This window comes from Euphorbia lathyris, chromosome 4 (genome assembly GCF_963576675.1).
Source record: "Euphorbia lathyris chromosome 4, ddEupLath1.1, whole genome shotgun sequence".
NCBI lineage: Eukaryota > Viridiplantae > Streptophyta > Magnoliopsida > Malpighiales > Euphorbiaceae > Euphorbia > Euphorbia lathyris.
Genome location: NC_088913.1, coordinates 27816546 through 27828740, shown reverse-complemented (window position 1 = coordinate 27828740; position 12195 = coordinate 27816546). Strand labels below are relative to the sequence as shown.

Genomic DNA, 12195 nt, shown 5'->3' with positions numbered 1-12195 from the left:
GGACAGTATGGCCATTCTTTCCACAGAAGTCACAGCTGACCTTCTATTTTGGTTGTCTCACTGACTGGTCAGCACCCCAGTGCTGAGCATGCCAACACACCTTTGTGGTGTGACCTTTCTTCCCACAGAAGTCACACTGGACATTCCACTGGGGATTCCATCTCTGCTGAGTACCTTGGTACTGAGTTCTCAGAGGAATGTTTCTTTTATTTGGAACCTTTAATTGGTTCTGGATAGTTGTGACGTCCTTTCTCAGTTTCTTCGAAACTGATTGGACTTCAGAGACAGACTCATGTATGATCTTCATGTTATCATGCAAAGTTGAGTTGTCCTGAAGAAGGTATCTGAGGTCACTTAGCTTGACCTCTTCAACCTCATCACAGCGCCTGCTGAGTGCTCTAATTTTCTTATTACACTTTTTGACAAGTGTATAGAGATCACTCAGTGCATTACCCATTTCGTTTCTGAGATGGGAAAGTGATATTACCTCATTTGATTGCTCCTCATCGTCAGATGCAACGGAGGGGTCAGTATGCTCAGAGACGCACGACTCAACAAGTTCGTCAGCCATAAAGCATATCTTCGCTGACTCGGTGGCATCAGCTTCTGTTGATGAAGACTCATCACTGTCGCTCCATGTAGCCACCGTTGCCTTTTTGCCGTTCTTCTTATCTTTCCTTATCGTGGGGCAACTTGACTTTATATGGCCAGTTTGATGACATTCAAAGCATGTAATGGGCTTTGAGTTATCTTTCTTGTATTTGCTGTCACTGGAGTCAGCTTTATACTTATCAAACTTTCTATAAGGCTTCTTAGAATATTTGTCATTCTTCCTGAAGAGCCTTTTCATCTTCCTTGTGAACATAGCCATCTCCTCATCATCTGTTGAGCTCCCATCAGTGGAGTCAGCTTTCATGACAAGAGATTTCTGCTTATTGTCTTCAGATTTTTCCTTCACCTCGAAGTTTTTCATAGATATCTCATGGGTCAGCAATGAGCCGATGAGTTCGTCATATTTGTAGGTGGTTAAATCCCGAGCTTCCTCAACAGCGGTCTTCTTTGCTTGCCAGTCTTTAGGAAGACTCCTGAGTATCTTTTTGACTTGTTCTTCCTCAGTGAAGATCTTCCCAAGTCTCTTGAGCTCATTTATGATGTTGGTAAACCTTGCATTCATGTCAGATATGCCCTCATCATTGTTCATCTCGAACAGCTCGTACAGTCTCATCTGCTGGTTCACCTTGGACTCCTTTACTTTATTGGTTCCTTCGTAGGTGACCTCCAGCTTCTTCCAGATCTCTTGCACCGACTCACAGCCTGAAATTTTATTATATTCTGCAGCATCGAGTGCACAGTGAAGCATATTAATAGCTGAAGCGTGATTTTGAAGCTTCTTGAGATCATCGTCTGTCCATTTGGCCTCAGCTTTCACAACTGTTTGGCCAGCCACAACTTCGACAAGTACAAATGGGCCTTGCACTATAGATAGCCAGACACTCATATTTGTAGCCTGAATGAAATTTTTCATCCTATTCTTCCAGAAGGTATAGTTAGACCCGGAGAATAGGGTAGGCCGAGTGATGGACAGCCCCTCAGGCAATATCTGAGTTGTTTGGTTTCCTGGGAGAAACCGAGTACTGTTTTCGCCCATAGTAGGGATCAGCTCAAGGTTGTTAAACCTTTTACAGTGAGCTTCTAGAGCTCTGATACCACTTATTGGTCCCTTATAACGTTGCAAGTATAGTTCCAAGGGGGGTTAGGAACTATTTAAACTTTTTAAAGCTTAGGGCAGACTTCTTTTCTTAAGAGAAAAGGTTTTAACAGCGGCGCTGAGTAATCAGTAAGATACTGGCTTAGTCAATTGGTGACTAGGTCAGTTTCTTAATTTGAGTCAGGAGATAGCACTTAAAGTCTATTCCTGAGCTCAGATGTTCGATGCGCACAACTCAGCTTGACCTCTTTACTTGGTCAGTTTTTGGTTATTTAAGCAAGCAATATATATAAAGAGTTTAAGGTAAGAAATACGTTACTCAGCAGATTTATCCAGGTTCGGCTTCTAAGCCTACGTCCTGTCCCCAGAACACGTTCTGAGATTTCGAATCCTCTACTGAGCTCTTTAAAGGTAGAGCCTCAAACCTTTTACAATCTTAGCAACTGAGTATAACAAGAGTACCTTCCTCTATACATCTACTCAATCCTAATATCTCTCTGAGTACTATAACCGAGTACTCAGCCTCTCATTTCTATTCTCTAGAAATGATAAGTGTTTGTCCTAAACAATGAATGCTAAGACACCTTAGATGATTAAATAATCACTCTAGACTTTTACACAAAAGATATGAAATTTAGTGTAAGATTGCTTTGCTTCTTGCTTACAGAACTTGCGTAGAAATTTGGTCAGCGTAATGGCTTGATCAAGTTCTGTGTGAAATGAAGCTTCTGATGGCACTATTTATAGAGACGTCTTGAGGCATCGGTCATTTTGAATTTCGAAATAACCGTTGGAGGGAAACGGCTTCCTGTCGTTGTCATCCTGACTTGCTCAGAGATCTCGGCCAATCAGATTTGAGTATCTTCTGTCCTCGGTCAACTTTTGGTCAGCTCGGCAGAATGTCTCTCCTTTTATGGTAAAGTCAACTGGACAGCATACTGTGTCGTCTAAACTTTACCCAAAGTGGAAACACTTTGTCTGGAAGTTTTCCTTAGCCAGCTGCTATCTTGTACGCTTTGTCGAATCAACTCAGCAGCTTCGTTCCGAAGTTGTTCCCTGATGGTCTTCTAGATCCTTCTTCCGCTGAGTTGCGTTTTGTCCATAACGACAACGTTTTGACAAACGCGGGCCGAGTTGTCTTGAACCGTTTGACTTGGGCTTTGACTCTTGTATTAGGTTTGGGCCTTTTAATCCTTGTGTCTTATAAATAATTTAACTCAACATTGAACAAACACATTAGTAGAATAAATAAAAGCATTTAAACTTAGTGTGTTTAAGAATATGTTTTTAATTATACTTAAACAATTTTGTCAAATCAAAATTATGTGGAAAGGTGTTTCAACATATTGTTGGTATTCATAGTGCCTGCACATATCAAAAGAATGCTGACTCAATCTCTTTTATTTTCATTTGAGTAATCAATAGAAGTAATTTTAAGATGAAGTACACTGAACATTGAAAGGAAAAAAAACTAGTTCCATTGTTTAGATAACGTAGTTAATAAAATAGATTATATTTTGAGATAGTAAATTTTAAATATGAAAGCAAATAATAGTCACAAATTAGGAAAGGAGAAATACCTTAAGATAGATTACTCAGAATCAATGTGGTGATTAGGCATCATATGTTTAGTGTTTTTCATTCGACAAATTTTGCTGTGGAGCAGTGTGTTTTCAAAATATCAAATTCTTCCTGACTCAATTGCTTTCTTTTTTGTATTACAATAATTGCTTGAAGTAGTGTGTTAATGAAATAGACTACACAAGGAAAAGAGGATTTTTTTTGTCATAGAACTGTCATTTTCGTAAATTCAGTGGGTTTCTTCAAATTTGATTCAAACTCGAAAAAACAGCTTCATCCATGGAGTTGTGTTCTTATTTGCAAGTCAATTTTTAATGTACGATTTTGGGAATGGTAGAATGACAGTTCTTTTCACGTGAATTTCTTTCGAAACTAAAAACCAAGAGTTAGTTTCACTATTATTCCAAAATTTAAATTATTTATAATTAAAAAAGAAAAGAAAACAACAGTTGCAACTTTTGATGATAACACACACCTTCCTCCATTTTGTTTTTTTTTCATCCACTCACCACTTATCTCTTTTATTTCAGTAAAGGAGCAAATGGTTGTGGTTTTGAGATATGTGAATAATCTTGGAGATGTGATCGAACAGTTTATTAGAGTAGTACATGTTAGTGAAACTACTACAAAGTATTTAAAACAAGTTATTGATGATTTCTTTGTGAAGAATGAATTATCTATTAACGCTAAGAGGTCAAGCTTATAACAGGGCTCCTAATATGCGTGCCGAGCTTTATGGCCTAAAAACACTTATTTTAAATAAAAATAAGCATGCATTTTATATTCATTTTTTTGCTCACCAAGTTCAGTTAGTTGTTGTGGCTGCAGCAACGCAAAACGGATCAGTGAATACATGTTTTAATTACATTCATATGATTGTGAATATCGTTGGATCTTCATGTAAAAGGAAGGTTTCTATTATGAGAAAGTAGTAAACAACATACAAAACCATGAAGTTTCTACAGGAAAAGCCAAGAATCAAGAAATCAATTTAGCTTGACCAGATGATACACATCGGGGTTCCCACTATAAAAAGTTAGTCCGTCTTTTTGACATGTGAGGTTCAATAGAATGAGTGCTTAAAAATGTATATATGGATCACTATGATGAGAAAAGTCGAGGCAATGCTAGGAATGTGCTTGCAAAAATGGTGACTTTTGAATTTGTGTTTGTTACAAAATTGATGTTGAATCTTTTGGGAATGACAAATGAATTATCACAACTTCTACAAGTGAAGGATCCAAATTTAGGAAATGCTATTCGTATGATTGAAGTGGTAAAAATTAACTTGCAAGCATATAAGGAAGATGGTTGGGGCAATTTGTTGAAAGAAGTCAACGATTTTTTGTAATGCACGAGAAATACATGTACATAATATGGAGGATGTTATTCAATGTCGTGCTATATGTCTTATTGATGGAGTATAAAAGACATATCACCACCATTTTCATGCGAAAACTTTTATGAAGTTATTCGATTTCTCTTCATTTTAAATAATGAAATAATAGAAATGGCATATTTAATCATTTCATGAACTATTTTATTCGTAGGGTATTGATGATATTTCTGGAGCATTAGATAAATGTTTCACCAAGACAAGTTTAGAGGGTAAATTACATACGTGGTATACAACCTTTACCCCAAATCACACTTTGGTGTACAACCAAAATTTTGTCACACTAAACCGTACGAACTTCACCTCCCACTAAAGTGTATAACCGGTCTTTGTGACCGGTCAATGCAAGTCAATGTTGCCATGTCAATAATTTGACCACTTTAGAAAGTCAAAAATTGATCATTTATTATGAAATTACTAAAATATCCCCATCTCCTTCCTTGGAACACCTCTCTGTCACTCTTTTCCTTTCTCTCTCTAAATCTTTTCTCCCTCTAACTCATCTCTCTCATATTTCTCTATTAGATTTCTAGTAGCTCTCTCTCTCTCACTCTTTTTCTTTCTCTCTCTAAATCCTCTCTCCCTCTAACTGAAAATTTGGGCATCCTCTTCATTGATTTAAATAATTCTTTTTAATTTTTAATGGATCTAATGTTTCTTCAACAGAAAAAAAAGCACGAGGGAGGGAATCACCGGAAGAGAGAATAATTACCTCTAAACTGGCGCTACCTGATATCAATTGGAAGGAGAAGGAAAAAAATAGTGCTGTAAAATTAGATGTGAAGTTGAGAAAACACGACAACAAACATTCAAAATCCAGCACTAAAAACTAAAATTTCAAAATTCAAATCTCATAGTTCATCTTCTCTTGAGAGTTTGTAACACGACTGCAAATAAAATCTTTAACATATTTTGTGCTATTAAAACATCATTTTTAAATAGTAATAAAATTGAAATGGACAGATGTCAGATAATGTATGAAAGGTGTTTTTCTGAGTTGGAATACCCGGCTCCTAGTATAAAATCCTATTACGGAGGGATTAGGGTTAATTTTAGGTTTGTAGAGAGAGAGAAGTGAGAGAGAAATGGTAGAGAAAGGAGTGAGAGAGAAGACATGGAGAGAGAAATGGGAGAGAGGGATTGAAAGGAGAAGATTAGGGTATTTTAGTAAATTTATAAGGAATAAGGTTATATTGGTCATTCTATAAAGAGTGGGTCCCACTTTTTTAATTCCACAATGAAAAATGTTGATGTGGCATAGTTGACCAGCATTGATCGGTCACAAAAACCGAATGTACACTTTAGTGGGAGGTCACCTAGAGTTCGTACGGTTTAGTGTGACAAAATTTTGGTTGTACACCAAAGTGTGATTTGGGGTAAAAGTTGTATACCACGTATGTAATTTACCCCAAGTTTAGAGCTACTTATGTGCATAACATATCTTGATCCTTCAAATTCTTTTGCTAATTTTGATCATGAAAGATTACTACATCTTGCTGGGTTGTATTCACAAGATTTTTATTCCTTTGAGTTGATTGATCTTCACCATGGCTTAAAAACTACATTACTGATGTGAGATTGAATGATCATTCTATAGTCTTCATGATATTAGTGAGCTTGCAAAGAAGATGGTAAAATATAAATATCACACAACTTATCGTTTGGTGTATCAACTTATCAAGTTAGCATTGGTTTTACCTGTTTCAACAACTACAGTTGAAAAATGTTTTTCTACAATGAACATTATCAAGACCGATTTACGCAACCGAATGAAAGATAATCTGCTTGGAGATTGTTTGACGAGTTATATTGAGAAAAGAATTTTCGTAAATATTGAACCTGGAATAATTTTGTAAAATTTTCAGCATATGAAATCTCGAAAGATATTATTGCCACCTAGTTCTAAAGTTATTAGTAGTTGGTTACCTTCTATTAATAAAAACTAATTATTGGTTCTATATTTTATTGGAATTATTAGAAACTAATACTTTTTATACCGTTGATTTTTTTAAATTCTTCTCCTTAATGTAAAATTAATCCGCTCGGCTTAGTGTTAAATTGGCCATAACCGAGCAGTTCTGTATTTAGCGCTGGGCTTGATCCATCACGAGAATATCCCTTGAAGCTTCATCACCGAATATCCATTTCTTACCTTTCATTTACTATTTATCAATGTTATCAGAACCGGACCGGACATCAAATAAGATTGATAACTGGATCACGGGTCACTTGGTCGGACCGGATGGTTCGGATTGGTCGAACCAGATGACGTAATAAATAAATAAATAATATTTATATATATTAAATATATATAATTTAAAATTATTTTTATACATTATATATATCCAAAACAAATTATAAACAACATTTGGTTTGTTATTTTTTGTTAATTTGAGTCTTAAATATATGACGAATAAATTAAGTTCAGAATAAATTGAAATATATCAACGTATTCTATGTCATGAGATCTTTTTAAAAATATATTATAAACTCAAAACAGATAAGTGATGAATGAGAAATTGATGCTCAAAGTGAACGACTTAAAATGGTTTGGAACAAGATAAAAGGAAATTAAGCATTCACATCCCACATAGGAAAGAAAGGAGAAACTTCACTAGTTTATAAATAAATGATGTTTACAAGCCTTTAACTAATTACTAGGGAAAATGCTCTCTCACGCGCAGGGGGTGCAATCAATTAACTGTCGGGTTAGGGGCGCACCCGCACGATGTGGGTGACTCGAATGCCGCATCGTAATAAGGTCCCTTTACTTGGCCACTTTTGCTCGTTTTTTTCACTTTATTTAATTTTTTCAAAGCTCCATTTTATTTTTTTTTCCCACCCAACACCAAAAAATTTTTCCGCCTAAAATTAAAAAAACAGTCACAGCCTGCCCAAAATTAAAACAACAGCCCGCCCAAAACCCCGCCCAAAGTTTTTTTTTTTTGAATAAAGAATCAATTGAATTAATGAGCCAAATCGGCTAAAAGAACATCAAATAGGAAAGGAGGTGGACATGTCCACTCCCCACGAACAGACTCCGACACAACCGCCCGTGCTAGATTATGGGCTGCTATGTTTGCTGAACGTTTGACAAAAGAGACTGATACTGAATCTAGCTCTTGTAGTAAATCAGAACAAATTGAGAGAATGTCTGAAAGATAATAATTATGTGCCTGTTGACGCTGTAGTGCTTGAACAATAGAGAGACAGTCCGTTCGAATGTCAATGTTTCTGATGGTTTGAGCTTTAATCCATGATAGCACCTCCTTCAGAGCTATGGCTTCCGCCACAATCGGTTCGTACAAACCTTCCAACGCTCCATGAAACGCGTATTTACAATTTCCATTTGAATCACGTACAATAAAACCCATAGAGCTGTATCCCGCCTCCTCAAAAATCCCTGCGTCTACATTGCAGGCCTGAGCCCCTTCACTTGGACGAATCCAATGTTCTGGTGCTGCAGATATGTGCTGCTGTTGTACATTCCGCGCTTCCTTCGCCATCTTCCAATCTCTTACCTCATTCCGTATCTGTATTACTAGGCTCCCGGCGTTGCTTCTTTTCTGATTCCAAACTACCGCATTTCTATGTTTCCATATCACCCAAACACTCACTGCTAATTCTTGAATTGCCTCACTGCTGTTATTCGACAGAAAAACTTTGAACCAGCTCAAAAAATCATCAATTTGTGCCATTCTTCCGTCTCCATACAGCTGTGACCACATTTGCCTCGTGAACTCGCATTCCACAAAAAGGTGCTGCTCCCTTTCATCCTCTGAATCGCAAATTGGGCATATATTCGGTAAGCTATTGTGTCTCATTGCTAAATTGTGCATTGTTGGTAACACTTGAGAAAACATCCTCCAAATACAATTTTTTATTTTAGGAGCTACATCCATCGACCATAGGTGATTCCAGACGCCTTCTTCCGCCTGACTCCCATTTCCAATCATGTTGATACTTACTCTATACCCGCTTCTCACCGAGTAAACTCCTCTCGTTTCAGGGCCCCAAAGCCACCCATCGTCTTGCATTTGTCTATTTTGTAGAATTGCTAAGATTAACCTTTGATCGCGAAGGTTGAACGTTTGTCCCGCCCAAATTTTTTCTTCCGCCTAAATATAGAGACCCGGGGTCATCCCGGTTCCCGGCCGGACCGCCGGGTCCCAGGTCTCATCAGTTTTTTTGAAGATTTTAAAACCCGGGCAGGCTCGGATCGGTTTCCTTGCCGGTTTTCGGTTCGACTGATCGGACCAGCCGGTCCGAGCCTGATAACATTGCTATTTATTGAAAATGAAATAAATTGTATATAATAAAAAAAGATACATATGTATCTAGAAACCTCCTTAGAAGAAGCAAAATAGCTTCGACCAATTCAAAACCAATAGTTTACCTACACGTGTACCATCTTACTAAATGTATGATGGGCCTTTGCCTTAAAACCAACTGTTCCTCAGGGTTTTGGGAATTCATCAAACCGCACAAGTCTCTTTCTCTCTCTCATCAAATTTTCAATCTCCTCTTTTCGCCGCCACTTTCATAAACTATCTACCATGGCTCGCCGTTCCGGAGGTCAGAATCTCTGAATCTCTAGCCTTTACAGGGTTCTATGCATTTAACCGTGTCTATTATGTTCCTTGTTTTCTTGCTTCTTGTTCTATTTTGTTTAGATCGAGAAATTTGAGATTGACCGAAAAATTACATCTGGGTTCAGCTTTATTTGTGTTTTGAGGTTTTGTTGAAATTGTAGGAAAGGGACAGCTGATCTGATTGTTTGGGGGGTGTTTGTGGTTTTTTCTTCTTATATGAATATAGGCTATGTTTGATTATAAATTCCTGCTCAGAGTTAACATTGAATCTAAAAGCATGTTGCTTCGGATGTGTAGCTTTGTTAATTTTTTTTTTTTTAAATTCTATGCATCTAAATATTAGGGGTTATGGATGATTTGTATTCGGTGTTTGTTGCCTTTTATTTGTTTTTGCTTCAATTAGGTTTCGTGTTTCTGTGAATATGAGATTAACTTTCTTATTTTTCTTAACCTAAAAGGGCAGTGGAAATTATGAGTTCGATTATTGTATATTGGTTTGTGTTTTGTATAACAAATTGGTATATAGATCGTTACCTTGAGTTTGCTTTAAACAAGCATGATTCTGAGACATGGTATTTGGTATGGAATCAGATTGAGTCTAGTGTTTCTTCATTCTTGTGGTTGCAAATGAATAGAAATATCACATTAGATGGTGCAGTTGTGTTGCCCTTGGTGAGATTTTTCAGAATTTTTTTTGTATCAAGTCACAACAATAGTACTAGTACTCACCTGGACTTGAATGGCCAAATACAAGTCTTAGATTTAATAAGCCATGGTCATTCAGGGTCCAGCTGCAAGTCACAATGACCTGCTTAAGCCCTTCATTTATTCAGACCATCTACTGTTTTATACTTATATTTTCTTGCTCAGTGGTCTAGTATTTTGCATTATACTGTTTAATCAAGCTTTATTTTTGTGATAATTGGTAACTGTCGTGGCAAAATTAACCTCTTGAGTTATGTGTCTATGCTGTCTTATATGCTATTTTTTTTACTTTTCTTTTCCATTTTCTGGGTCAATGATGAATGTTACCTAACTTCTCTATTCCAGGAAGATCTGCCCCACGCCCAGCTGCTCGTTCTGCACCACGCAGCCCACCACCTCAGAAAGGTACCATTTCCTTGCATAATCATTCATTACTATATTGTATATCTACCTTGTTTCGATAAATGTAGCACATATATCTAAAATATGAACATTTTTCTGATGCTCTTCTTGTGTTTGCCAATGCAGTTAATCATGCACCCCCTCCAGCTCACGTCCAGAGCAGCGGTGGTGGATCATTGCTCGGAGGCATTGGTTCAACCATAGCTCAGGGTATGTTAAGAGACAATGGCTTTTCTCAGGACTGATTACTCAAATTTTTTGTTTGCTAAATGAATTAACTGCACACTTTGGTGTTGGTTTTGGTACTTCATTGTTAATTTGAATGTAAAAAGATATTCAGACCATCTTTCTTACGTTTTCATATATTTCCACAGGTTTGGCTTTTGGCACTGGAAGTGCTGTTGCACACAGAGCTGTAGATTCTGTGATGGGTCCTCGCACAATTCAACATGAAACTGTTTCCTCTGAGGCTGCTTCCCCAGCAGCTGCTGCTGGAGGTGCTGATGCTTGCAATGTTCACTCAAAGGCATTCCAAGATGTAAGCAAATGTTCTTATTCATTTGACTGTGTTTAAGTACCAGTTTTCTGGTTTTGAGTTTATCTAACATAAAGAGAGCAAAATTAGTCTGCTTAGTCTCGAAAAGCGGAGTAAATTTGAAACTTCCAATTATCATTATGCCAATTGCTCTATTTTGGGCAATGATTATTTAGGTTTGAACCATAATGAGTTATTTGGAGTTGCTTGAAACAGATTCCCAGTAGTCCTTCCTAACTTTTTGAGTTGTAGATTTTATTTATTCTCGATATTTATCTGCTTAGTCTTAATATTCTTTTACTAGTTAAAGCATAAGTTAACTAAAACACACTTGTAACCACAAATAAGACAAAACCTCATTAAAGCATAATATTAAACCTCAAAAACACTAAGTTAAGTTTATGTAGACATATACTTGACCGAACTGCAGCAGATGTCTGTCTCTCTGCTGAATTCTTCTGTACAGTGCAGAAGGATTCTTCTATGTCTCTTAGCCTTCATTCTGTTTACGTTTCTTCTTATTCTTATTTTACTTGGATTGGATTGACGGTCTAATAGGTGTAAGTGGATGGGATTTATCAACCATTAATTTTAATTGAAACGGTAAAAAAACCCTAATCAAAACCCTTGATGTTAAGGAGGCATGCCTGAGGACAGCCTCCGTCAGAGCCTTTTAACTGGGTCTCAACTACACCTTGAACAAAATGCTCAAAATGTGTTTATTATTGTTGTGTTATTAAATTGGCAATGACGTTATGTTATTACTTGTTTGATTGCAGTGTGTTAGCAACTTCGGTAGTGACATCAGCAAATGTCAATTCTACATGGACATGTTGAGCGAGTGCAGGAGGAACACCATGTTGAATGCCTAAGCAATCATTTTAATTTTTATGCAATGCAATTGAATGTTCATGATAAACTTTAGTCCTTGTCTCTTATTTTGATATGTTTACGATGACGAAGCATTTCCTCCGTTTTATGGTTTGGTTTATGTCAATAATTTGTTGGAGTGGAACTTCTGAACATCAACTTCAAAGTTTAATGAACTAATTTGGGGAATTTTATGCATTTCTGTTTAGGTTTGGATCAATTTGAGAACTAATTTGGGGAATTTTATGCCTTTCTCTTCAAGTTTGGATGAATCTAAGTAATTGTCAGGATTATGCTATTCTTGTCAAGTAGGGTTGCAAACAGGTGGAGGATTCCTATACTCACATTCTCAAATTAATATTTATATTTCTATTAAATATTTTGGATTCAATAAAATAATATATGA

The 12195-nt window shown here is 36.7% G+C and overlaps 1 protein-coding gene across 1 annotated transcript; it reads left to right on the top strand.

Annotated features, from left to right (window-relative positions):
* The first annotated feature begins 9118 nt into the window (after positions 1–9118).
* LOC136227366 (uncharacterized) lies at positions 9119–11987 on the top strand. The gene is made up of 5 exons (XM_066016007.1): positions 9119–9260; positions 10328–10387; positions 10511–10594; positions 10759–10922; positions 11699–11987. Exons 1-5 carry the CDS (start codon positions 9242–9244, stop codon positions 11789–11791), a joined length of 420 nt encoding a protein of 139 aa, XP_065872079.1. The 5' UTR covers positions 9119–9241; the 3' UTR covers positions 11792–11987.
* Positions 11988–12195: the final 208 nt, after the last annotated feature.